Raw genomic sequence first — 27,235 nt, 5'->3', positions numbered from 1 at the left:
CCTCACCAGCTCAGGATGGGGCTGTTCAGCACCTTGTGCAGGGGTCTGGGGGAGGAACTGGCAGGGCTGGCTGCATGGCACAGCTTTATTTGCCTCTTATTGCCAGAACTGTTAATCTTCAATACATATTTTTTTAATGAGCGAGTGCTACTTAAAGACAATAGAGGAGCTGCTGCACCACAGACAGTCCCTTCAGGTTTAATGGGGCAATGGGGCACCACCACCTGCCAGCAGAGAGGAGTATAAAACTGTATTCATATACAGAGCTGTACCCCATTGCAAGACACATGCACCTTTCCTCTTGCGAATAAGCTTCTTTTCCCCGTTCTAGGAGCCATGCTATTTCTTCTCTTGATGTCATCACCTGTTGCCATGCAAGTGACTGCACTGACTTGACCTTGCCTTGGTCAGGCTCAGGGCCCCGGGGTGCAAACCTCCTCGTGTCTTTGGGCAAAGTGTCATCTGGATCCTAGATCTAGTTTTTGCTCATGACATGTGGAGGACTAAGGCTGGCAGCAGGGACTTGGATGCATCCCCTAGCCATGGTCTAGTGTTGGAGGATGTAAGTGGAGCTGTGGTTTGGAGGCAGAGCGCAGCTTGTGGCCTGGTGCTGATTTGCAGACAACAATATATCTTTTCAGTATTTGTCAAAGCTTCTGTGCCCCTTTCATGAGATAATTAGGATGACGTGTTATTAGCTGATTACTAGGGAAGCATATATTTAGTGAGGATTTATTCTGGAAGCAACATTAATCTCCTGTATAGTTGCTAAACCCCCATAAATAATCTGATTTTGATAATCAATTGCTATTGCAACCCCCCCCATAAATCTCAATTAAATGCACATTTAATTCACATAAAGTTGCCAAATTTGCTTGTACATTTCTGTCCTGCTGTTTGCCTCAGGCAGATGTCTGTGTATGTGTAAGCTCAAGTCTGTTTATCAGACAGCCTAAAACCAGAATATGGTTTGCCAAGGTGGAGCAGTTACAGTAACAGCAACAATCCTCTCCCGTGGTCCCACATGGAGAACCCAGCACATCCCGGCTTCCTGCTGCCAGAGCTGCTCAAACACAAGTGCTTTGCAAACATCACTGTGCACAGCCCTTCCCGGGCCATTGTCTTTGTGCTGGGGTTTGCAGCGAGGGCAGCAGGAGCAACTGTAGGAGTCTGTGCACCTGGAGGAACCCAGGCTTGCCCAAGGTGCTTGGGCATGGGTGTGCTCGGGGAGGGGCAGGGAGGAGAGATGCAGTTGCTGAAACCCATGCAGAAGCTTTCAACCGTGCTAGGCTGGGATGGAAACTGAGGTCTTGTTGAGCTTGATTGAGTCCTGACCACTCTTGGGCCAGCCACAGTGACTTTTCAAGTCTTAGTGGTGGCAGAGGGGGCAGAAGCAGGGGCATGCTGCAGGCAGGAGGTGGCTGGCCCTGGACTAGCGGGATGCAGTGCTGCCAGCTTCCTTCAGAGCTGGAGGGAGATTCCAGGCATCAGCTGGGCTTCATTTGTTGTTAGGGCCACACTAATTTATTTTATCGTCTTGTTTTTGTAAATAGTACACAGCTAGCTGCGGTGGTGCACACCCCAGAGAGGGCAGAGAGAGCTGGGCTTGTGTGGCAGAGCTCTGGAGGTGCTGGTGACACGGGCCCATGCTGGGAGACCTGGCAGGAGTATGGCAAACCTCCCACCTCCTTTTGTGGTGTGGGGTTTTGACCTTCACCTGTGCTGCTTGGGTGCTGGCCCCTGCAGCTGCAGGGGCTGATGCTCTTTGGAGCGCAGTGTCCCCATCCCTGCTGCCTCTGCTGGGGTGCCGGGAGTGACAGCTTGGGCTGTGATGATCTTGGTGATGGGGACCGCACTAGGGGAGCCATAAAAAAAACATGATGAAGCTGTTCAAGTTGCTGGGAAGACATCTACTAAGATCTCCTCCTGAGCCTGGCTGGAGCCCAGCCTGCTAATTATGGTGGTAGGGGAAATACACAAACATACAGATGGCAAGAAGAACAAAAACTGCTGTCTTTTAATAGCAAAAGCTCAGTTTCCGGCCAACCGAAACCGACATAGAAGCTAAACGCTAACAGCTTTGGGTGAGACCGTAGTACCTCACCAGTCTGTGCAGGATCTCCTGGAGCCCTTGCAGAGCCCAGAGGGGGGATCTGCCTCTCCTGGGGCAGCGGGATGGACCTCAGCCTGCAGCAGTCGCTGGTGGATGAGCAGGGAGGCCAGGCTGTTGTGGTGGCTGGCCACGCACGCCTGCATGAGTGCACATCTACATGTGCTAGGAGACAGCCACGGGCAGGGCTTGCAGCTGCAGGCTGCCAAGAGCCCCACACTGGCTCTGCACCAGGGGTGGCCCATGGCTGCTCCAGCCTGCTCTGTCCCAGAGACTCCTTAGTGCATCCCTGCATTGCAGGGAGGGAGTTCCCTCCCTCTGAACCCACCTTTCAGCTTTGGTAGGTGGGTTGGGGCAGTGGCTTGCAGAGAGACCTGAGATGCTGCCATCAGACATTGTCACCACTGTCAGCCAGCCCCTCATCACTGTGCTCAGGGAGGGGTGCTGCTGGCAGGGGAGCATCCCCTCCAGGGTATCTTTGTGTTGACCCTTGGAGTGCCGAGGGGCTATGCTCTTGATAACTTGTAAAAGATGCTCTGTCCCGTGGGGTTTTACCCTAACTGCAGGTCCTAAGGGTGGAGTGGGCGAGATGGACATTAGGCAGCAAGGGGCTGGTGATGCGGTGTTTTCTAGCACTGTCCTGAGGAGCCTGTGGGTCAGCACGCCTGTCTGATGCCTTGTGCCATCCTGCAGTGCTTGTGGTGCCTGAAACCCATTGGTGGCCATGGGGCTCTTCCTGGCATGGTGCTGTCCCCCACTGCACCCCACCAGCTGCACAGCCCTGGCGTCTGCTGTGCTCCCCTCTCTGCCACCCATATGCATGGCCAGGTGTCTCAAATAAGCTCTGTGGGGGGTGGGTACAATCTTTTTATGACCACTTAAAGGCTCCATTTGCTACATTTAACAGAGTTAGAGCAGGGATCACAGTAGATTAAGAAAAGCAGTAAACACCCTCTGTGCTGCATGGCTCTCGGCTGCAGGGACCCTGCTGTGGTCAGGAGGCCTGGGGCTCTGATAAGCCCTTCTCTGAAAGAAGGTTTGCACAGTTTTTGTGGGATGGTCTGTATTAATTGACTGCAGGTGTATATTTTGTCTCTTCTGACCCCATGGTTTGCAGGCAGTTTGATGGTTCAGCAGGGCTCCAAGGGGATGTGCGATGCCCTTGGCGCTGCAGCCTTGGGCTGTGTTGCCCCCCCCTCCCAGGACCACAGCTGACGAGATCCCAGTTGTTTTAGAAAGCACCTTCCCAGGATATAAGAGTGGATAGAGGAATTTGGAGCCTGTTGGGGAAGCTCCTGATGGTGTTTGCTGCCAGCCCTGAGCCATAATTCATCCCCTGGAATGGGACTGGCTGGGGGGTGGCTGGTCTTGAACCTCCTGTCCCTCTGAGCACAGGCTGGTGGCACTGAGATTGCTCTGTAACGTATATCCCTTCTATGCATCCTATTTATGGAGAGATTGTCTCCTCTGTGACGCCAGGGCTCACTTTGCCAGCTGTCACCTCCAGTCCAAATTCCCATTTCATTGCACTAATATCTATACAGTGTCTCTGGATAGAGATTTGATTTCAGTTCCCCCCTTGGAGTAGAAGGAGTTAAAAATAGCAAATCCAACACCCTTCATTCCCTGGCTATGACGCAGTCTCCTGGGTTGAAGTTACAATGCCAGTGTGAGTATGGTTTAAAATAAAGCAAGTGAGTGTACTGCACTCTGCAGAATAGAACAAGCTCCAGGCGGGAGAAATGACATGGAGGAGTTTCTGGTCTTCTAACCTGTGCTTGCAAAAGGCAAGAATTTCTCATCCTTGCCGTGCTCGTATTGGCCAGCTAAATGATGCTATGCACAGAGCGATTAGTGGAGTAATACAGGCGGTATTCAGCCCATCAGGGAATCAACTGATTGCAGAAGCCAGGAAGAAAGTAGCTCAGTGGATTATGGTTTGGGGCTGCCTTTCTAGAGCATCACATGCAGACCACCTTGCCAAGTATCAGCTGGATGCTAAACTGAATGATCAGGGCAGAGAGGTGCTGGACTCAGCAGCACTGTGGCCCTTCTGAAATAGCAGGGTGCAGACATGCAGGCTAACCAGGTGGATCCTCTCCCAGAATTTGGTACCAGACTATGTAAGCAACAGTCTGCTGCAAGGTGGTGGGTTGCCAACCTGGCTCTATCTTGTCTAGCGGGGCTTTTTCTCTGATCTGGTACAGAAAATCCTAAATCCCCACATTTTTCACTCTCAGACCCTGCCCTAGTTTAAAAATGCTGGCTCCTGGCTTGCTTTGTAATATTTTAAATATAGCATCCTTTATGTTTTTGATGTATGCACCATATGTTTTGAAAACTGCAACAAAATCCATTGGGCTTGTGGGTGGAGGTTAAAGGGAAAAAGCATTTCCATACGGGAAGCCGCAAATACAAAACACAGCAGCAAACAGAAAATCCCTCCATGCATCAGCCAGAAATAAGCTCCTTTCTGTCCTGGCTGTCTCCGGCACATTTGTGTGCGTGCAAGGAACCAGCCTGAATGTTTCCATTGTGTCAGCTCCTGTCCTGGACACCCTGGCACTGACTCCACAGCCCCCTCCAAGGCCCAGCAGGAGATGCCACCGTGTCAGAGACCATCTGACAGCTCCTTTGCCCTTTCCCTTCCTCAGAAAACCCCTTTCTGGGTTTGGGGGTTTTCTTTTTTTTTTTTTTTTTTTCTCTTTTTTGGCTGGGATGGATCCTTCCTGCTAAAGCTCAGCTGGTCTGCTGCCTCCCTGGCTGGTGGCAGCGGGTGGGCTTTGGCAGTGGAGGGGAGAGTCTCCCTAGGCTCCCTGCACTCCCACGCAGCATGGACTGCCTCCCAGTGTTGAACATAGACTCTATTTAGCAGGGAATTTGGCCTCGGCAAAATGATGAGCTAACGGTTTTCATCTTTTGGCCAGGACCTCAAGTTTAGTCTCTTCTACCACGCACATCTGGCATCCCTTCACTCTGGGACCCAAGGGCGTCCTCTCACATGGACCCCCCCAAACCTGTCCAGCCTGGTTAGAGCAGAAAATAGCATCATGTGGGCTGGGTCCAACCTCCAACCGAGGCACGTTCCTCCTGTATTCTCGCTGTCTGAGGCTGCTGGGTGAGCTGTTTGGCTGGCTCTAGCTCACCCACTTGTCATGCCTCATGAATAAAATCTGGGGGAGGAGATGGGTTCTGGCCAGTGCCGGGCTGCCTCCCTTGAGACCACCCTGTCAGGCCCCCTCCCCAGCCAGCATCGCCCCAGGTGAGCAGGAGAGAGGCTGGGATGGCCAAGGGCAGCAGTAGGGCTGGTAGGACCCATGTGTCTCTTGGGTGGCCCTAAGCTCCTGCTGGGGGAAGCAGCTCTGGTTTGGCCCCACACTCGGAGGATGGGTGGGATGCAGTGGCCATGTGTATTGAGGGAGGGGGATGTCACAGGATGGCCGCAGTGGAGGAGGGGACGTGGGGAAGGCTTTCATATTTGCTCTTGCTCTGCAGCATCCCATTGCCCTGGAGATTCAGGGCTGGGACTGCGTGTCGCCCCATGAGGCATGCATGCCCTGGGGACAGCAGAGTCCAGAGCGGGGCAGAGGGAGGCCACTACCAAGGATTTGGCTGTACGCTGCAGCATGGTGTCCTCCAGAGGACGTGGCCTCAGGTGGTCCTCCTGCACCTGGGATCCACAGAGGGCCACCAAGAGCAGCCATGTGTCTCTGACTGCTTGTGTGGGTTTGTGCTCACCCAGATCCCTGTCCCAGGGTAGTCCGCACCCCAGCCCTGCTTTGGGACCCAGGCAGAGCTCAAGCCACGGATGTGCAATGTGTTTCTGTGCAGGATGCACTCATCTGCCTCACGCCCCCTCGCTCATACACAATTTATTTGTATCTATAGCAGCTCGGGCAAGATTTTTTTAAGCTGAAGCAGATGTAAGGATGAAATCCCATCTTCAGCCTCTCAGCAGGGATCCCTCCTCACCCGCCTCAAATAAACCTTTCTGCAGCCCAAAATGCTGATCTCGGAGAGTGCCGCACATCTGCCGAGGAGGCAGTGGTCAGTGGGAGCGGCGGCAAATGCCAACAGCGGGAGCGGCTCCGGCACCGTGCCCCGGCTGCACGTGGCAGGCAAGGGATGCCTCCGGCTGTGGGTCGGGGCTGGGACGCTGCAGAGAGATGTGCGCGGGGGCGAGAGGGCAGGAGGGTGTTTGTCGGCTCTCGCTGCGTCCCTGGCCGGATTGTCGTTGGGTTTGTGTGTAAAAGGGTGGGTTTTGTGCAGAGCTGTGGGAGTCCTGTCTTGCCTCTCCTTGCAGGTGCCATGGGGGCTGTGGACCGAAGGGCTGTGACCCCCCCACACCCTGGTGCAGGGCTGGGACACACAGTACGAGGCAGCTCCCCGCTGGCTCCTGTATCTCTGCGTCACCCTGGGCTTCACTCCTGCTGCTTATTGCTTCATCAGACCTCCTAAATGGCGGCTGACCCTCTGAATCGAGAGGCAATTCCTCAGGAGGGACCTGTTCTGGCTTTCTGGGCCTGGATCCAGCATCTTCGCAGCCTCCCGAGTGAAGAGCTGATGTGTGTGCATGCAGGCATCTGCTTGGGGTATCTGAATGCTTGTGTCCCCCATGGTGGTGGGGCACCTCTGGGTGCAGAGGAGAGCTCTGGGCGGTGCATGTGCTCTGGATTCGGCCCCTGGGGACGCCTGTTTGCTGTCTGCATCCTCCATCTCTCCTTCAGCTCGTACACACGTGCCTCTCGCCCTCTCTCCCCCATGGCTTCACTGTTCTGTTTTTCTTGAAAGCGAAGCAAATCGATAGTTGCCTGGACTCCTGGGAGGCTCCGTGCAGCTCCCCAGCCCTATGCTTGCTTGTGCCATGCAGCCCGGTGTGCTGCCATGGTGCCCTGCCTGGCTACCAGTTCGGTGGCTGTCCCTGCACAGCTTGGCCGGCTCCCAGACCGCGGGTGGCCCTTGGGCTCCTGACCCCCGGCCGTGGGAGCTGCGGGGTGCTTCGGGGTGTCTGAATCAAGCCCTTCTCAGCCCTGCACGTCCTGTGAGGAGTGGCTTGTGGCACCAAAGCCACCAGGCACCCAAGCTTAGGGTGAAGGTGCCTTGTGGAGGGATGTCAGCGTGGCTTTGGGGAGCCCGGTGGATCTGGTCCAGTTGGCCCTGGGGGCTTGCTCATGGGGCCAAAGCAGCTCTGATCTGGTCCCCTCCACCCTTGCTGCACTTGGTACCTGTGCAAGCCAGGGAGTTTTCAAGGCCAGGCTGCTCTTGCAGGGGGTGGGGGACCTGGCGTTACTGGCAGCACAAGTCACCTCGTAGCCGTCAGGGGATGGAGACTCGTATTCCACATGCTGGGGGAAGCATCTCACTTCCCAGCACTGCTAGTCCCAGGTAGCTGGTGGGGGCTTCCTACTGCTGTAGTGGATCTGGATAGCAATTGGATAGCCAAATGCTGGGGAGCTGCACCAGCAAGGAGCAGTCCTGCTCACCCCAAAAGGATGCTTGGGACTGCCACGGTCCTTGCTAGTGTCCCAGTGATCCCGGGCTCTGGCAACCAAGAGCCTTAGCCACCTCCAGGTGCTGCAGCAGGGGCTGGCTATGTGGACGGCTGCCACTCCCCAGCTTCACCATCGGGGCGGCTCCCCCTTCACTGGGCTTTTTTCCCCATTCATGAGCCTGACCTCGTGTCAGAGTGGGGTGTGAGTTTCAGGGCTGTGACTAGCTAATGTCCTCACAAAGATTTTAAGAGGAAGAAGGAAGGTAGCTGCCTGGCTTGCAGAGGAGTAGAGTATCCTTGCTTCTGCCTGGGAATGGGGCAGAGGGTGCTGCTCACAGCTGTCCTGCTGGAGCCACCCTGGGGCAGGACCCAGCACCAGCCCTCTGATGCCTGGGGCCCTCCATGCCATCCCCTTCTGTTCAGCATAACTCCCTGCTCCGGGCTCACCATGCCTCCTGCCCTGGGCAGCCATGCATTTCAGCCATTATTAATTAAAATGCAATCTATCCTTTCTCTTCCTCTCCCCAAGACGCCAAGAACTGCTAAAATATTCTCAGGGATAATAGGGAGGGGAATTAAGTAGTTACTGTGAAATTTGAGCTGTGCCTTTTGGAGATTTATTGCCATTCCTAGAGCCTGCGATTCCCTGTTGAGTACTACGTCTCCAGCCCCATGCTCAGTGGAAATACCATGCCTGCCTGGGAGACTGGGCATGCCATGTAAGATATACAGGCAGCTGCGGCACGTTCAGCCTGCATGTAGATATGGTACACCAGGTGCTGGGGGATCTCTTTTTCGCGAGCTGCCGGAGGGGCTGAACTCCTTGTCTCTAACCTGTGTGGTTATCTGCAGCACTTGGTGTCAGTTCTGGGATGCAGCCTGGGGACCCAATGGGACAGGCACTCTGGGTGTGATACCACATGTTAGGATGAGAACAATATTTCTTGTGGAGAGTGGCTCCTGGAGTGAGTGAGGTCCTGGGAGCAGAGGTGGGCAGCAGCCAAGAGGATTTTGCCTGCAGCTCTGAGCACTGTGCCCAGGAGGGTGACCGTGGGAGGAGCAGCCCCAGCCCCTGCGCTGCCTGCGAGGAAGGGGCTGCTGGATGCACAGCCTTACTTCTCCCACATCACCCAGTTCTTCTGTTCCTCCTGCAAATTGCTGCTGGGGGCGGGCATGCACAAGATCGGGAGCAGCTGGCCCAGCGCAGGGGGCTGAGCATCCCACAGACCCTTCCTGGAGGGGATGAAATGGGAGGAACTGCCTGGTAGTGTTTGTTAGTCATTGCAAAAAATCCCCAAATCCCTGTTGCATCCTACTCGGGGGGCAGCTTGGGCCCGGCGCGGGGAGGCAGGCTGCCGCCCTCCCTTGGGGGTTCTGCTCGCACCCAGTCTGGGGATCTGTGGAGCACAGAGCTCTGCTGGAAGGGGGCTTCTGTGATGTCTGCAGACAGGCAAACGTGCTAGCACCAGGCATCCCGACTGCAACTGCAGTTCAAGGAGATCTTGTTGCCATGACAAGCTGTACAAGTATTATCTGGGAAAAAAAGACCTCGGCAGTGCTTGTTGGAGATGGGAGAAAAGCAGCCAGTGTAGAGGGCACATACATACCATGCAAGCCATGCAGTAATGTGGCTGCAAGTACGTGTGTTCAAATGCAGATGTTAAACTCCTTCCAACATGTGTTATCTTCCAGTGTTACACCCCCAAGACCTCCTGCCCTGCTCCAGCCCCCTCTCGAGCTCCATGCCCCCCAAACTCCCACATGTGGGGGTGCACAGCCACGGTCCCGGTCCCCACGCAGCCATCCTGGCAGGGCCCTTGCAGGAAAGAGAAGGTGTTAGCAAAGCTCTCAGGAGATGCCAGCCCCATGCCACAGCGCTTGCCAGGCAGTGGAAGCTCGCGCCCACCAAGCCCTCCACTTCTTCATTTATTTAGTAGCAGGGCCTGGTGAGTGATGATTAAACTTTAAAGGGTGGTTCTATGCTGGGAAGCAAACACCGTTAAAAACCCTGGTGCCTCTGAGTGGACGCTGCTACTGGGATGAGAGCATCAGTAGCAAGGGGTGCAGCCCAGCTCTGGGCATGTGCCCCATGGCACAGACCAGCGTGGGGCTGGGGATGCTGTTTAGCCTGCGGCAGGATGCTCATCCTCCTCCTTTGCCTGGTGAGTGGTGAAAGGACCTCTTTCTCTGGATGATGACTCTTGCCACAGTGGTGCTCTGGGTGCGACCATTGCTGCAACCCTGTGAGTGAGGATGCCACACACAGGCTTGTTCCCTGTGGTGCTCCCTGGCCACTGCTGGGCTGGGTGGTTGGGGGTTGTTGGGACAGCATGCTCCCTGGCTCACCAGCTCTGGGCAGCCCAGGGAATAGCTGTCAGGCTGTGGATGCTTGTGAGCACTACACAAGGCTTTCTGTTGTCATGCTGCTTTGCACCAAGGTCTTCAAATTTCCCTGCAGCTGCGAAAACTAGAAGAGCAACTTTTTCCTCTTTTTCTTGAGAATCTGGAAAAATCACAATTGCAGCAGTCAGTGGTTTCAGCAAACCAGGGACATGCTGGGGCCCCTCGCCCAGCACACCCCATGGCCCTGCTGGCAGTGGGGCTGGGACTGGGAGGTGGCAGGGGCAGCGGGTTCCCCAGGGGGTAGCAGGTTTCTGCAGGGGAGGAGGTAAAATCTGCTGCAGCCTCAGCTGGCAGTGGGGTCTTCGGGTTTCCCCAGCACATTAGAGCCCTGCCTGGGCTGCCTGGGCTGGGGAAGTAAACATCCTGCGGGCAGGCACAGGCAGCTGCCAGCAGCTGGGTCAGTGCGGGGAGACAATCGCCGGCTTCCTCACCACTCGCATTTGGAGAATAATTTCCATGTATGCAGCCAGAAACAAAGTTTGCTGTGCAGGCAGGGCCTTTGCTGTTCACTGCTCCATCTTTTTTCCTTTTTTCCTTCTATCCTCTTTCTTTTTCTCCTTCTCTCCTTCCCTCTTTTTCTTTACCCTTGTCCTTTGTCTCCTCTGACTGTGTTTTTGAGCTCCCTCCTCTCTCTTTTCGGAGTGGTACCAGTGCGTCCCCCCTGCAGACCAGCTCCCACCCCAGCACATGGTCCTGCCATGCCCTTGCTGTTAGCATGAGGCTTTGGCACCTATTTGGGCACCTTCCCGCATCACTGGCCAGCCACAGCAGCTGCCACCACTTGAGTCTGTGTGACGGTGACAGTTTGCTGCCTCCTCCCAGTTTCAGCTTGACATGAGATCTGGGGAACCCCTCCCAGCACTGGCTACTTTGCTTCCCAGCATGGTGCTGGGAGCTTGGGGAACAGAGCAAAAGGAGAGGCTGGTTCTGCCCGCTCCACCCCTCTGCGCAGGCAGCACTGCCTCTGCAGTGCAAATCATGGTGCCCACACCCCCCATCCTTCCCGCCTGCCATCCTGCCAAGGCAGGGTGCGAGCCTTCGAGCATCCCGAGGTTCAAAGCCACAGTGAGCCCCACAGCTGGGGGCTGGAGCAGGGCCAGAGCGTGCATTTGAGCTTGTTAGGAGCCTGTTGCGGTGGTTTCACCCGGCTGCCAGCCCTCCCAGGAGAGGTGCACGTGGGCCGGGCAGTGGCACATGGGGAGCAGCAAGGGTGCTGTGGAGTGGGAGCATGGGGCTGGCACCTCTGCCCTGCATCCTTGACCTACCTCTGCAAAGAAAGGACTTGCACAGAGTTTAGCTGCCATTATCCTCTGTGATATCCAGCCACACTCATTCAGGTCCTACCCGCGATACCCAGCTAAAGAAGACTCTCTCCCCCATACGGTGCCAGTGCTGGCCCAGCATCCCCATCCCAGCCCTGTCCTGTTGCCGGCAGCCACATGCCCTCGCCCACGCTGGCATCTGCCACTCCAGCTCTGCTGACTCCCATCCTTGCAGCACCCACATCTTGTGTCCTGTGTCACGCCGAGGAAGGTGACGCAGTGCGGGAGTGACAGTGGTGGGGGGCAAGGGGACAGTGTGAGGCAGGTGGAAGCAATAATTGGTCATGATCTAATTAGGGAAGCCTAGGGCTAGATTAGGAGCTGTGACACGGTTTTTAGCCGTAAGCCACAGATGGCTCTGCCTGCGAGCTGGGAGAGGAGGGGGAAGCTGTCGTGGACTTGCTGGGATTTGTAATCCTGCCTGCACGACGCTCTGTGCTGACTAACATGACTGTTTTCTGATGGCTTGGAAATACCTCTGAGCCTGGTCTGCGTAAGGCGGGTGTTCCCCAATGCTCCCAGCCCACGCTCCCCACACTGCCCCGCTCCCTGCCCGCCCCACTGGTGCCCCTCACAGCCCACTCCTGTGCTGCACATGTGAGGACAGCAACAGATGCAATGCAAACATTGCGAGAAGCAGCCAGAGCTGCTCCAGGCTCAAACTATCCCACAACAGGTCCATGGTACCTGCCCTTGGCCCATGCCTTTATCAGGAGCACCTGGCCTGCCCCAGCTTAAAATGTAAATACTAAGTAAGGAATCATGTGACACTTCTGGATCTGGAAAGATCAAAAGAGAAAATATTTGACCAAAGGTAAATATGTAATTTTCTCCTTGATTCAAATGACTTTTATCTGTGGAACCCTGATGGAAAGCAGTGGCCAGCTGCCTGAGCACCGAGATGGCCATGCAGATGTCACAGCAGGTGTCAGATTCACCGCTGGAGCTGTGCGTCCCGATTAGCCCCTTCCTTTATTCCAGGGGTAATTTGGCTGATCTTTCAACTGGACCACCAGCACCAGCATGGCAGGGCGCATGTGCCCACATTGTACCCCTTACCCAGCTATCTGCTGCCGACAGCCCCCAGCACCTTTGCCCACCGTCGCCTTCTCAGCAGGGAGCTGGGGTGGGCAAGCACCCAGGGTGGCCGGAGCAGGCTCATTCCCACGTGCTGGGGTCAGAGGCAGCCCCACAGGATGGCTGGCTGCAGCTCTCCCCGTGTGTCCCCCCTCCAGCACCAGCATCATTTGGCTCCAAGCTCGTCTTTCCCTTCCTCCCCAAGGCGTTTTTATGGCTGCGGCCGAGCTCTTTGGCCGCTGCAGGACAGCAGGCAGGAGCCCTCAGCCCCGCTGCTGATGAGAAACCCATATCCCGCAGCCGCTGGAGCTCCCACCCTTCCTACCCGGCCGCCCTTGGGGCGCAGCGCAGCTCCTGCCTGGAGGGGAAATCCTCCCCCTCGCCCTCATCTCCCGCGGGGCTTGGAGCCGGCCAGGTCACTCTGCGTCCTTGCTGCGGCGAGAGGATTTTTGGGGTGCGGGCTCCCGGAGCACCACCTCTTTCTCCCCGCGTCCCGGCAGGCGTTTCTTCTGCGCCCCCTCGCTCTCCGCCCCCAGCCCAGCACATTGTGTCCCATCACCAGCGCTTCACCCCAGCCTCTCCCTCAGCCTCCAGTGCTTCCAGCAAAATTCCTTTCTGGCCAGTCATTGCGGCCCCTCGGCCTCGACGCCTCTGGCGTGCTGGCGGGGCTGGGCTTCCTCTTCCTGAGCCGCCCCAGCCCCCGCCATGCTCCCAGCCCCCTCCTCGCCTTCGCCCAGCGCTGTGGCATCGGCTCATCCCTAGGGACACGAGGTCTGCCAGCCGAGCCCACCTCAAGGTTCGGGTGCCCGGCTTCCCTCACCCTCCCCAGGGGAGCTGCATCCCGCACGCACCCTGTAGCATCCCGGTCCCACCACCCCCAGTGGGTTTTTGCGAGAGGATGATTTACAGCCCCGGTTAGCGCAGGGAGCGTGCAGAGGATGATTGTGGTGAATCGCTCGCTGCAGGCAGCGGGGAGGAGTGGGAGGCAGCGGCTGCTGGAAGAGAGCTCAGCCCCAGGGAGGTGCGAGGACTCCTGGCAGCGCTGCCTGCCCTGGCACACTGCTGCTGCTCCCCCTCGCCTCCGGGCATCCACCCCAACTCGGGTCTCACCCAGGCACACACCCAGCACGCCCTGGACCCCACGCTGACACCCACAGCACCCAGTGGGGACATCTTCCCTACACGCAGCCAGCACCCGCTTTGCTCGCACCTCGCTGCGCCTGCCAGCGCTCGGCCCCAGCAGCAACCCCTGGCACCCACCCACCTCAGCTTCCCACTGTGGTACCACCTCTCGTTATTAATTAAAGGGTGAATGCTTTGCTTTTCCACAGTCCCCTTCACCTGTGGCTCTCTGAGCATTATGCAAATATTAATTACTGGTAATTAATTAAATCAGGCCTCCCCATCCCCCTGTGGAGATGCTGTCTCATAAACATGCTGATAGCAAACACAGTGTCAGGGCAGGCTCTCCGAGCTGGGTGGGAGCTTCCAATTACCTGTTGCTAATGATGCAAACCCCACCTGCAGCAGTTTCTACCTAATTGAGCTTCCCAGAGGGCTAATGGGCTGGGAGAGGGAGATAGGTGGGAAACCAGCAGGACCTGGTCTGATCCCAGTAAGGGATGATGGATGGATCTTTATAAAAGGAGCTGGGTGTTCTGTTCCCCACAGCTTGTGCTCCTGGAAACTTGGTCCTGGTTTGCTGCTGGTGGGGTGTGGGGCTGCCTGGGTAAGAGATGGGGGGCCCGAGCAGCTGGTGGAGCTTGCTTTATGTCAGCCTTTCAGCCCCAAGCCACCATGGGGAGTTGTGCCCTGTTATTTACATTGGTGTCGAGCTGCCATCCCTCCAAGGTAGATGGGGATCATCTATCAGCCACCCCTCCTGAAGGGCTTGAAGTGTTTCAGAGGCAGCATAAGGGTTCAACGTTCCCCTGTCCTGCCGCTCCTCGGTGGGAGGGCTGTGCAGGAAGAGGACAGGAAGGCAAACACGGTTATTGACCCTCCTGAAGCGGAAGGTGGGTGCTCTGCAAAAGAAGGAGGGGGATTGCCCAGGCATGCACGGCAGGAACCTGCAGATTGCTCACTACAGCACGGCGTGGAGGATCTCTTGGGCAAGGTCCCTCTGCCCTCCTGGGGGGACAAAGCTCCTCTACGCAGCCTTGGGTGTTGTTTGGGGGCACTGTCTCTCCCCCCACCTGGGTCACAAGCTCCCTTGCTTGCGTATGGCTGCCGCTATCTGTCCCTAAGACTGTGCAGGGCACCGATCCCTGACCGGAGGTGCCACCTTAATCCGGATAAATGGGAAACCTATTGCGTGCCCACGCAGCCCCGTGCGGCAGCTCGCTGCCTGGCTGTGGCCACAGCAGCTCCTCGGACCCTGCGGATCAAGTGCCAGCCGGGACATGGGGTCAGCCCTGCAGGAACCTGGCCCTGGGCAGCCTTTTGCGCTGCATTGTGGAGCACAAATGCATTAGTCGCTGAACGAAGCCAGCTTAATTTCCCGCTCTGCAAGCAAAAGCGGGAGCAAACTGGGGTGAGATTAAGGCATTCCTTGGGCAGCTCCCACCCCCTCACCCTGACTGCTGTATCTCAGCCTGCGAGGCCACTAATGCTACTTACATTATTACTGGATTATTTTGGTGTAATGAGCTTTGCCCTGCTCAGCTGTCCCTCTGCTCAGGGGTGTTGTGATGTGTAATACTTCCTGCGTGAGGCCATGAGGCAGGCAGCTGCCTGCTCAAAAACAACCAGAGCCCCAGCAAAACAATGCATTAATGTTCCCAGAGCAAAATTCCAGCACGGGCCGGAGGTTAATCACAAATCAGGGAGCTTTTGGCTTAGTGCTGAACAAAGCTGGCAGGCGGGAGGGCGATGGTGCCTAAGCCGGGTCCTGACCCATCTCCATGGGTACAAATAGGAGTGACCGTATCGGTTTCATCTCTGCCAGTGGTATAACGCAGCTATAAGCATCTCTTCCATCATCGACTCCTTTTCCTCTGCCTTCCCTCCCATCAGACCTGCCAGTGCAGGGGCTTGGCGATGTGTTGCTATGGACACCAAGAAGTTTCCCCTAGAGACCAGAAGCCCGGAATAAGTGATGCCTGCATTTTCTGACATTGATTATTTTTTTCTTCCCCATTTTTTATTATTCATTTTTGCTTAAGTGTTGATTAATTCCTAGCCTTTCACCCCACCTCCCTCCTGATTTTCTCTCCGAGCTTTGTGGATTGCCGTGGCTGTGTCCCAGGGCTTGGCTTCTGCTTCATTCTCTGCGAGGGTGCGAGCACGGGGTGCGTGGGAGGAAGTTTCAGTGCTGTAACTCTTGCTCTGCTGGAGACCCCTACAGAAGAGATTCCCCCATTTATTCCAGCCTTGAGAGATCCTGTTGGGGTCAGGCCCGGGTCCCCCCGGGCTGCTGCAGAGTTCAGGAGTGCCCACCAGCAGCAGCAGCTGCTGCAGAAGGTCCTGGACCCCTCTTCCCAGGGCTTGCACCTCCCTGCAAAAGAATGGGTGGGGGTACCCTGCTCCCTTTACAGGTGTCCTTCATCGTATTTGGGACCTCAAGGTGATTTAGATCCAGACTAGTTAGTGTCTCTGCTGGCCTAACTCCTGTTTTATAGCTCTTCTGTTGGCACTGCAGTACCCTTTAGTACCCCAAGTACCTCTGTTGGCTTCAGAGCTCTTGGCCTGCAAGAGCACAATCAGGAGGGAAGTCCCAGCAACTCTTGGAAGTTCGTGTCAAGGCCAGAGCCTGAGCTTTGCAGCGGGGCTGGGGGACACTTATAGGAAAGCACCTTGGCTTTTCTTGCAGCCCTCAGGTCCATCTTGGCGAGGCAGCCAGTCCCCGGCAGCTCCATAGCCCCAGGGGATGGAGCAGCGGTCAGGGAGGGTCAGCCCATTTTCCCAGTGGCGAGCAGTGCCGCACGTCCGAAGAGCGTGTCTCTGAGCACCTGGTGTATGGGTTGGGATTTTACTGTGAGACAGTCTCAATGTCATTTTTGACTTCTCTTTCTTTGCTTTTGAAGCCAATAATAAGGTCAGGGAGGGTCAGCCCATTTTCCCAGTGGTGAGCAGCGCTGCACATCCGTAGAGCGTATCTCTGGGCACTGGGCATATGTGATGGGATTTTACTGTGAGACAGTCTCAATGGCATTTTGACTTCTCTTCCTTTGCTTTTGAAGCCAATAATAATGGGCTGTTTCGGTTCCCTGTCACATGATCTGCCTCACGGTGAGCGAGGAGCCTCTCTGATGAGTGATCTCCTCTGTCCTGTGTCCCTTCCTCCCTGCTCTGGAGGGAGTTCACATACCAGGTTTCAATCAACTGCTTCTCTTGTTCCTGGGAATGCAGTTCAGCACTAGGTTAGAAAGTCTCTGGTCCATTGAAATCCTGCCCTTCACTGCTCGAGTTGCCCAAATTGCAACTCCCTCTCTGAAATCTTACAGCACACAAGTCCTTTGCTGCTTGGCCCCTGATTGCAGCGGTGAGCATGGTGTCAGCCAGCCTGGAGCTCCTGCGAGCAGCCTGTGCATTTGTAGCTGGGGCAGGGAAAGCAGGAGCTGCTCTTTAAAATGTTTTTGGTATGTGTTTGGGGATTGTGCTGAGACAGCAGAAAGACCCCCTCCTCTATACTATTCCTCCCCTGAAGCGTGGGATGAGGTTGCAGAGCATCAGCCCTTCGTGGTGGTCTGCAGAGCTGCTGGGGAGGGATGAGGAGTGGAGGCAAGTCCCAGGACCATCTGCAGCAAGAGAAGGTTGGCTCTTGACCATAGCTCCAGGGGAGTCATATTGCCCTCCCCTCCCCTGCAGCCCCCAGCTCAGCGCAGAGCCTGCACGCGCCGCGGTGCCGCTCCGGAAGGAGCAGCGAGGCTGGGATGCTGCTCCTCTCTGGGGAGGTGAGAGTCCCACCAGGGCCAGACACTCAATTGCTGTGATGTTTGAAAGCTCCTTGAAAAATTACTTCTTCATCCAGTTCCTAACCAAACAAGTGGAAGCTCCAAAAAACAACAGTTCCTTCCCATGCTGCTGCCAAATCAGTGCTCGCTGGCGTGTTTCTGAGCAGGTCAGCAGCCAGCCAGGACTGCCCGAGGACTGAGCAGAGCTGGTGGGTAGCTGGTCCCTGCATTGTCCTTCTGCACCTGCTTAGGAGATAGGAGAGCGTCCGGGGAGCTCTGCATGGCTTTGGGGCGATGCTGCAGGTGAGCTGGTTATCCATGCAGGGACAGGGAGCAGTGCCCGAGCACTTGCACGGCACAGCACTTAGGACTGGAGACCTGTGAGCCAAACATGGGTAGTGGCTCTTTTGTGGGGACAGGGAAATCCTGAATCCAGATGGGGATATGCACCCAGCTCAGAGTTACCAGGTGCTGGCACAATCTTGGCTGTCCTTTGCCCTTAGCCTAATGTCTGGCTGCTGCGTTGCAGTCACCAGAGGGGTCTTCTGCAGCTGCCCAGCTGAGGTCAGTGCCATGACACCTGGCTGTGTTCTGAATGTTAACAGACCCTTCCCCTCTCTTGCTTTTCCCTCCCTCCTTTCTGCCAGCAGTTCCCTATCAGCAAAACCCCTACACACCTGGGAGCAGCTCCACCGTCATCCAGTGCTACCGCTGTGGGGACACCTGCAAGGGCGAGGTGGTGCGTGTCCAGAGCAATCACTTCCACATCCGCTGCTTCACCTGCCAAGGTAGGACAGTGCCGCCCGAAGAGCTGGTGGTCAGGTTGCCCCACGGCCCTGGGTGCAGTCTGGAAAGCAAAAGGCTGGGGACAGACCTACCTGGCCCGCTGAGATGTGGTCACACGCCTGGGGGTGGCAGTTTCCCGCAGGGGTGGATGTGGCACGGTGCAGGCGGGGAGGTAACGGCACGGGGCTGGCACGGTGCAGGCAATGCCCCTGCGTGATGCCAGAGCCAGCAGGATGTGAATGGGGGTGGCCGAGACCTGGGCACCATCACTACCCTCAAGCTGCCTGAATGCCAGCAGCCCACGCTGCGCCGGTCCCAAACGTACCCACGGCCCATCTGTGATCTGGGGGGGCCACCGCGTCCTTCAGCCGCCTGCCTGCCCCCAAATCAGGAGGGGGAGGAGGAGTGTTGCCAGCTTGGCTGAGAGGCGGTGAGGTGGGGGAGATTCCCAGAGCGGCTCCTGAGGGGTCTGGGGATGGGTGACGGATCGCTGCCACCCGTGCAGGGGATGCAACTGAGGTGCCGTGGGATGCTGTGTGCTGCAGCTGGGGCTCAGCAGCCCCCAGGGGCTGGCAGAAATAGAGGGAGGTTGCTTGAATCTTCCCTGAGCACAAGAGGAGAGCTGTGGAGCTGTAAAAGCTAACGGCCCAGAGCCAAGGCTGAAGAGCTCCTTAGTGTGTTTATTAAAGCAGCCACTCTCAACCAGGCCAGTGGCTGCTTCTGTAGGTTGTAAAGCATCCCATTACCAGGGCTTTTTAAAGGTCTCTGGTCTTTCAAGATCCCAGCACCTTTTGCTAAGCAGGACATAAATCCCCGTCCCTTTGGCCATGCTTTGCTGCTCCTCCCCAGGGAGCGGAGGGTTTGGCTGGAGGGGACTTTTCCCCTGGGCTGTCACCACCCCTACTGCAGCCCTGTGCCCCATGGAGCAGGCAGCCCCAGATCTCTGGGAGGGGCTGTGGGCCCCAGGTTGCCCTCGGGGCTGACCTACACGTGTGGGGTGCTGGGCTGAGCCCCCTGCCTCTTCCAAGCTTGGATGTGCAGGATCAAGAGGGAGCTGCTCATCCCAAGAGCTCAGACAGCCGCCGGCTTCAAAGGGTCCAGGAGCCAGCAGGGAGAGCTTGGCAGTGCTCGCCGCCTGATTTCCAAGTGAAAGGGAATAAGTAATGAGAGGAAATCCTCCTGTCTCGCCTTCCTTCACAGCTCTTACCCCCTGCCACCGCTGGCTCCCACGCCAGCCCCATGGCTTGTCCCTGACATGTCCCCAGGAGCCTGGCACAGGTGGTGCAGCTTCTGGGGATGTGCTATGGGTCCCACAGCAAACAGGGCCCAGACCTGCCTCATTTTTATCTTCCTTCTGCTTCCCGATGCTGTCCCAGAGCTGGTGGCCTGTCCCTTAAGCGCTGGCAGGCTCTTTCAGAGAGCAGTGGGTGCTGGCCATGTATCTCCTGGCTGCCCACCCACAGCTCCAGGGATCAGCTTTGCCAGGGGATGCTCTGCGGGAGAGGAGCTGCATCTCTGCCCCTGTGGGCCCTGCAGCCAGCGGGTCCAGCCTTGCCCTGGGGAGGGTGGCTGCTGTGTGGGCTGGCCCATGGGTGCAGGTGAGGTGTGCAAGGACAGGACAGAGGGGTGCTTGGGGGTGAAGGGTAAAAGCAGAGACCAAGATGGGCTGTGCTAGCAGGTGCTCGTTTCTCTGTAGTTCCCCCTGCACCCCATCACCTTGCAGGACAGGTGATGGGCATCGTGCAGAGGCCCCAGGACCTCGTCCCTGTGCTAATCCTGAGGTGCCTTCCAGGGTCTGATGCTCTTGACGTCTCTCTGGATGGAGAAGACATAGGAGGGAAATGACACTAAGGGCCAGGGCTTGCCATGTCTCCTTGGATTACTCTGATGGGCTGTGCACCACCCATGGTTCCCACAGCAGGGAAGGAAGCAATGTTGGGCTGGATGCCTATGGAAAACAAGCAGTGAGAGCACCAACCCCAGTGTGTCCCAGGACCTGTTCCCATTAGGGCACGGCTTCATGTCCAGGCCAGGGAGCGGAGAGAAGACATCCCAGAGCGTGGAGAAGACCTCTCCCCAACTGTCCCTAGGCCATGCCCAACTCTGCCGGTCCTGTTCTTGGCTTCCTGACACCATGAGAGTGTCAAATGGAGGGGCTGAGCCCCATCCAGGTGCCGTGGGTCCGGGAGGGGATGCCGGAGGCTCTCCCGGGCTGTTTGTGCATGATGAGTGGGGGGCTGCAGGGGTTCCCCTCCCGGTGCTGAGGTTTCCTCTGGGAGCGCCCAGCCCTGGCTGTCTGGGCAGCACCATCCTGCACCCCACCGCAGCCCAACACTGACATCTTGTGGTGCTGGGGGAAGGCCCCAGCACATCTGGGGGGAAGGGAAACCCTCTGAGATACCTGCAGAAAGCTGTGTCTTCATGGATGCCCTGGGACCACTGCTGCAGAGGCAGCAGAGGTGGGCTCAGAGATCCCGGCTGAGCCCTGGGGCTGGACCTGCCCGCTGGCCCCTTGACAGATGCCTGTCCTCCCCCTGCAGTGTGTGGCTGCGACCTGGCCCAGTCGGGCTTCTTCTTTAAGAACCAGGAGTACATCTGCACCCACGACTACCAGCAGCTCTACGGGACCCGCTGTGACAGCTGCGGGGACTTCATCACCGGAGAGGTCATCTCTGCCCTGGGGAGGACCTACCACCCCAAGTGTTTCGTCTGCAGCACCTGCAGGTGAGCTGAAGCCATCACTGAGGGTGCGTGACCCCCCTGCAGAAGCCCTGTACAGCCCTTGGCTGTGCACCAGGGAGAGGGCTGTTAGTTAGCCCGCAGCCCCTCGTTCCCCACTCAGCACCATAGGAGGTACCTCTTCTGCGTTATCTTAGTGGAAATCCTTGGGAGGCAATGAAATGGCTCCAACCCTTCCCTTTGCAGCCTGCAGACCTGCAGACCTGCCTTAATGCCTGCCTTGGTCCTCCTGCCCCAGCACACATGCACATTTGCTGCCTCCCCTTGTAGCCCTTGCCTGGAGCCCCTCTGCCGCCCAGCACCGTGGGTCCCGCTGGCCTCGGGGGAAGGAGCTCACGGGCAGCACAAGCACTGCGTGGAGGGGAGCGAGCAGCTCACACCTCTCCACTTCTCCTTGGCCGCAGGAAGCCATTCCCCATCGGAGACAAGGTCACGTTCAGCGGGAAGGACTGCGTCTGCCAAAACTGCTCCCACTCTCTCATCAGCACCAAACCCATCAAGATCCATGGGCCCAGCCGTAAGTTGACTGCTCTCGTGTTACATGATGGCTGCAAGGAGAGGGACCACATGCCCCTGGATGGTGCTCGGAGGGGGGTGACGGGATGGGCTTTGGAGCCAGTGTGCAGCACTGCATGGAGGCGTGGGTGTTTGCAGAGGTTTCAGAGGAGAAACAGGGTAGTCCCATGGCTCAGGCCAGGACTGCAGGTCACCGCTGGTTTTGGAAACTCCTTTGATCTGTTTGTGACCTGGGCAGGTGCTGCCACCCCAGTGGGTGCTATCTGGGGAGGGTTTTGGAGCCAAGTTTGCTCTGAGGCAGTGGCCAGATGTTGCTGTATGTCCAGCTGCACCAAGGTCTGTGTCCAAGTGCCAGCCCTGGGACTGCTCACCTGGCTTTCCCAGCGCTGGCATTATTCGCTGCCTCTGCAAGCACCGAAAGGCTTCTTAGGCTCATCCCGATGCACTAATGAACCCAAACTGATACTCAGCAACAGTAATGGACAGGCTCTTTTGGGTGGGTTTGGCCTTGCTTTTTACCCCAGGTTGTTCCTTGGGATACCCTCCCTTTGTGCCATGCTTTGCCCCCCCAGTTTTTCCTTGCTGCTGGCTCTCTGCCCCAGGCCACTGCAGAGTGTCCCATGGGTGCTGTGCTTGGGGGCTGGTAGAGCATCCCTCTGGCATGGAGCTGCTGCACACAGGGCTCGCTTCAGCCTGTGTCTGGAGTGAGGGGACTGCAGCATTAACGTGTGGTCCATGCTTCACTGTCTCCCATATGCTCCATGTTTGCTGCTGTCAAGTTCCAGGGGAGCTGTCTCAGCACAGCGTGTGGGCAGGTGGCAGAAGGCAGGGAGAGCCGGGAGCTGTGCCACACCATGGTGCCCAAACCCTGCCATGTCAGCAGGCTGAGCTGGCGGCGGGGGCTGCGTGGGGGCCCATGCTGCTGCGGCTCAGCAAGCCCTGAGCATCAGTGCCTGGAGCAGAGTCCTGCAGCCAGGGCCAGACCCAGGACCATGGTGTCACCCATGGTCCTTGTCACCCAGTCGCCATGGTGGCACTGGTGGTGACTGGGTTGAGTTACGAATTGCTGCAGATGGGTCCCTGGAATCCCCCCAAGGTGCCTGCCCCCAGCTCTTACCACAGCCTCGATGGAGTTAGGGGACGTGGCAGGGTTTGAATGAGCCCCAGCCAGAGGACAGGGCTTCCCCCGTCAGCACCCCGAGCTGCCCAGCAGCAGGCTGTGGCCAGCCCGCAGCACCCCGCTGTCTCCCATAGCAGGACCGGGGCAGCGGGCAGAGGAAGGGCAGCCGCACGCTCTGCCTCTCGCCTGCCTTCCTCTCCCTTCCCATCCCCTTCCCGCCAGCGCTCCTCCCCGGCTTGCAGAGCGGGGTTACCTGAGGGCACCATGCTTTATTCATAGGCAGCTGCAGGCAGCAGCCAGATGCAGCCTGCTGCCCACGTGTGCCCCTTGCAGCCCAGGTGGCCCTGGCAGTGCCACCCAGAAGGAGTGGCAGGGGAGGTGTGCCTGCTGGAGCCCGCGCTGGTGCACTCTGCAGGGAGGACATCCCTAGGAGAAGGATGCTGAGCCTCTCCCTGCAGCCCTGCGAGCAACTCAAAAACCAGCAGGATCTGTGTCAGAGAAGGAACAGATCCTGGCTCAGCCGAGCTGGCCAGCCTGCTTTTAGCCAGGGGTCAAAAATCCTCCCCTCTTAGCTTTGTGCAGCGGGCAGGGACTTGGTGTAGGGCTGCCTGGGGTGGGCTGGGTGGAAAAGCCTGCCTGCTCAGGCTGCCTGTGCTGCCTCTGCGGTGCTGCTGCACCTCCCCGGTGCCGCAGCAGGGAGGGAGGCGGCAGGGATGGGGTTAAGGAGGAACCCCATCCGGGCAAACCTGCTGCCCAGGGGGAGAAGAGGACAAGGAGAAGTCAAGGTCAGGAGTCCGAGGCCCATGTGCTTCCTGCTCCCAGCCTTGACGGGAGCCAGGGGAAGCGGGGAAGGAAGGGAGTCTCGTAAATACTGCAGCGGGGCCGGACGCGGCTGCCGGAGAGCACAGCCCTTCCTCTGCTGCGCTCACTCCCGGACACTTCCCACCGCTCCTGTCCCGGAGAAGAGCCCCCGGGGACCTGCCAGGGCAGCATGGCCCCAGCAGCCCAGACACTCGCTCTGGCTCAAATTCACCAGCCCAGCAGGGAGACCCGGCGCTGCGCTGCAGTGGGTGCTTGGCTGGGGTGGCTGGGTGCTAGCGGTGCCTTGGAGGTCCCAGCTCCAGCCGGAGGCTTTCCTCCTGGCTCCTTTGCTGGGAACAAGCAGAGGTGGCATATTCCCATAAAGAAATGATTCCCCATAAAGAAATGATCCCCAAGAGGCTTCTCCTGGAGTGGTCTCAGGAGGAGGGCGTTTATAACAGCAGCATCCCCTAGAAAAGGGGGTCTTCTGCGGCAGGGCTTTCCTCTGGGTGCAAGGGGTGTGCCAGGTTAAACGGCCAGAGTGCCTCGGCATGGGCCAGCAGATGTGGGCGTTCCTGCCGCGCTGCTGAGCCCCCCGCCGGGGAGCTGCGGTGGTCCCACGCTCCCCGCCCCGCTTTTTTCCCCCCAGACTGCGCAGGCTGCAAGGAGGAGATCAAGCAAGGCCAGTCCCTCCTGGCATTGGAGAAGCAGTGGCACGTCAGCTGCTTCAAGTGCCAAACGTGTGGGATCATCCTCACCGGCGAGTACATCAGCAAGTGAGTGCCACCGTCCTGGCAGCAGGCTTGGCCGTCCTGGGCATTGCCAGGCTGCACCCCCCGGGGCTGGGGCTGCACCAACGTGGTGCCCAGCCCGGCTCCCCCGCCACTCAACCCCTTCTCCTCCCTCTCCCAAAGGGATGGCATCCCATACTGTGAGTCCGACTACCATGCCCAATTTGGCATCAAGTGCGAGACCTGTGACCGGTACATCAGCGGCAGGGTCCTGGAGGTGAGTCCTGGGGCTGCAGCCAACCCATCCCAGTCTGTAATTGGGACTGCATGCATCCCACCCAGAGGTGCATGCCTTGGGGAGGTGTGGGAGTTTCATCATCCTACACCCTTGTCATGCTACCCTCCGTCTCTCGGGGCCATGGCTCTTCCTGCAGCGGGTATATGGACACAGTCTGACCACCTTCTCTAGGGGTGGGAGTGGGGGAAGGAGCACCACCATGCTGCAGACCTTTGGAGAGGTGGCTTGGATACTGGAGCTCCAGAAGCGGCCAGAGCACACAGTGGCCGGGGTGTGCTGGGACGTGTCTGGAGCCCAAGATGTGGGAACACCAGCCTTAACCAGCTGCTGCCATGCCGGACTCTGGAGTGTCCCCACCATGCTCACCCCAGCTCGCCTTCTGAGAGCATCCCTGTGCAGGCAGCCTGCCTGTTGCCTTGGAAACACATGCAGCACGGCTGCCCGCTCCTGCAACACCCTGCCCACAGGCAGCTGTCCCCATGGCACACCCCTTTGCAGGGCAGCAACTGGAGCAGGGGGTCCTCTTCCCTGGGCCAAAGAGGGAGGGGGCTTTGCTCAGCCACCGAGGGATGCAGGGATCCCATGGGGATCCTACAGTAAAACATGGGTGCAGGTGGCCGTGGAGCATGTTTTGGGTGATGGTGGAGCTGCACAGCTGGCAAGGGGAGTGGGAGTTGCTGCTGGGGAGGGGCACAGAGGTCCACCAGGGCTGGTTCTTCCCGTCAGCCAGGTGGTCACATCCTGGCTGTGGTCCCTGCTCCTGGAGGTGAGGTGTCCTCTCACACTTTTTGTTTCTACCCCCATGTTTGCAGGGTTAAAAAAAAGCCAGAAAATCTGGTCTGAGGGTAAACTAAAGGCTCAGGAGGCATAGAGAAAGATGTCAGAATGAAGCCTGTTGTGATTTTTAGACCCCCTGGTGATACCATGGAGCTGGGTTGTGGTGGCGTAGAGGCAGCAATGCTGAAAGCGTGCTCAGTCACTCCTGAGACCTTCCCCTCTGCGCAGCTGAGCAGAAGGGAAGTGCTCCTGGGGTGGCATTGGCACCCACATGTCTGCTGTCCTGAGACAGCAGCGATAGGAAGCTGTATCCCAAAACCAGAGGTACCGTGCCTCCACAGTGAGCCAGACCACAGGTGCTGTGTAGGTCTCCAGCCTGCTGAGAGCTGTTCCAGGACATGTCCAGCCTGTTTCACTCACAGCCTGCCAAGAAGTCGTCACCCCCTCTAGTCCTGCTGGCTGGGCTGGCCTGAGAGCACCCAGACTGGCCAGAGAACCTCCCCTGAAACTGGAGCCAGGTGCCAGGAGCCCTCCAGCATCTTCTCCCTCCTCAGGGAGCTGCCTCTGCCTGGGAAGACTTTCTGCTGACTCCAGGCTTCCCAGCACTGGCTGCTGTGAGCGTGAGCTCAGCACTGCAGCAGCTGCCGTGGGCCAGCTGCCCATCATGGGGCTACTTGATCAGCAAATGTCTGAATGGAGCAGGGTGAAGCCAGAGGCTCCCCTGACATTGAATGCCTGCTGCTGTTCCCCTGGGCGTTTGGGTTCCTGATAACCCCGTGCCAGGACAGAGCATCCTCAGCCATCCCAGCAGGGCAAGCAGGCTGCGTGTTACATGGTATGGGATGTTCAGTGGGTGAGAGGAGCCAGAGGGGGCCTGGGACCCCTGCCCCGGGCTCGAAGGCTGTGCTGCCAGCCTGGCTGGCACCATTGGGCACCGCTGCCTCTGAGCCACTTGTTGCACTGCTTTTGGGGTTTTCCTTGCTTGGTGCAACCACAGTGGAGTCAGGACGAGCGTAGGATGTTCCTGCTGCTGCATGTCTCAGGGGATGGATAGAAAGCAGCTCTCAGGCCATGACGGGTGGGGTAGTGGCAGCCCACCTTCAAGCTGGAGACCGTCGTGGGACGGTGACGAGGGAACAGCCCTCCTTCTCCCTCACCTCCATTTCTCCTGGCTCTTGTCCTGGCAGTAGCTCTGGTTCTCTCCACCTCCCCCTGTGCCCTCCATCCCCAGCTCTGCTCCCAACATTGGCTCTTTCTGGCTGGAGGGGCCAGCCAGCTCTGCCCACCCACGCCAGGCTATGGGAAGAAGCTGGCTGAATCCCACAAGATGCTCTGGACAGCAGTCATCTCACATTAGCACCTTGCCTGCCGCACCCATGCCCGGGCATGGGAGTCCTCCTTGTGCAATGGGACACCGTGGGCTGGAAGTAACGCGCCTTGGCACCTGGGTCCCCGTGGGCAGAGCCGAGCTGCCACCTCCTTGCAGGCGCTGTCATGGAGCCGAGAGGAGCGTAGGGTTTGGGTGCCGGAGGGCTGTGCCAGATGAGCACCACGGAACCTGCAGGCACTGCGGGCACCCCTTGCCTCCCCATGGCCAGGGCTGAGCCTGCACTTCCCACCCTCCCCAGGTACATGCCTGCTCGCAGTATTGAATGATCTGTAAAACCAGAGGCTTTAATTGTCTTCTCCGGCAGAGCATGAAATGGAAAGGATGCCTTTAAATAATTTTAGGCCTTAAGGAGCCTTCTCGTGCTATCCTGGCAGCCTCTGGGCTTTCCCAACTGCTCTGAGCTGCACAGCCAGGCTTGGATGATTAATGAGTCTTTAAGGGACCCGAAGTGATAACGAGCAGGTCTCTTCCCTTGCAGCCTCCAGCAGCCTTTTACGAGCTGTAGTATTAACCAATGTAAAAGGAACAAGGTTTGTGCATGGTTTGGAGAGTTGCTCCTTGAGGAGGAGTGGTGCGTGTTGAGACGGGTAGTTTTTGGAGGAGGTCTGTGTTGAAATGAAAGTTGAGACTGGGCTGGTACATACTGCTGGGGGAGCAGCCAGCCTCCCTCTAGATCCACACACCGATCTGCAAGGCATCCCCTTTTGGCATTGTCTGACCTGTGACAGCAGCCTATATAGTCTAGATAGGAAAAGATGTATATATGTGAGGGTTTTTTT

General features: G+C 57.7%; 1 protein-coding gene across 14 annotated transcripts in view; it reads left to right on the top strand.

Moving 5' to 3' along the window:
- Positions 1–27,235, top strand: part of ABLIM3 (actin binding LIM protein family member 3) — a 56,931-nt gene that overhangs the window by 14,946 nt on the left and 14,750 nt on the right. For 13 of the 14 annotated variants that reach the window (XM_069773081.1, XM_069773071.1, XM_069773075.1 and 10 more), the window contains exons 2-6: positions 17,946–18,086; positions 20,625–20,808; positions 21,228–21,340; positions 23,910–24,036; positions 24,175–24,268. In XM_069773081.1, coding sequence (XP_069629182.1) covers positions 17,946–18,086; positions 20,625–20,808; positions 21,228–21,340; positions 23,910–24,036; positions 24,175–24,268 — 659 coding nt within the window. The remainder of the gene's footprint in view (positions 1–17,945; positions 18,087–20,624; positions 20,809–21,227; positions 21,341–23,909; positions 24,037–24,174; positions 24,269–27,235) is intronic. The other variant, XM_069773068.1, reaches the window with a different exon arrangement.

This window comes from Haliaeetus albicilla, chromosome 27 (genome assembly GCF_947461875.1).
Source record: "Haliaeetus albicilla chromosome 27, bHalAlb1.1, whole genome shotgun sequence".
NCBI lineage: Eukaryota > Metazoa > Chordata > Aves > Accipitriformes > Accipitridae > Haliaeetus > Haliaeetus albicilla.
The sequence above is the reverse complement of the archived record's forward strand: the minus strand, read 5'-3'. Positions and strand labels throughout refer to the sequence as shown.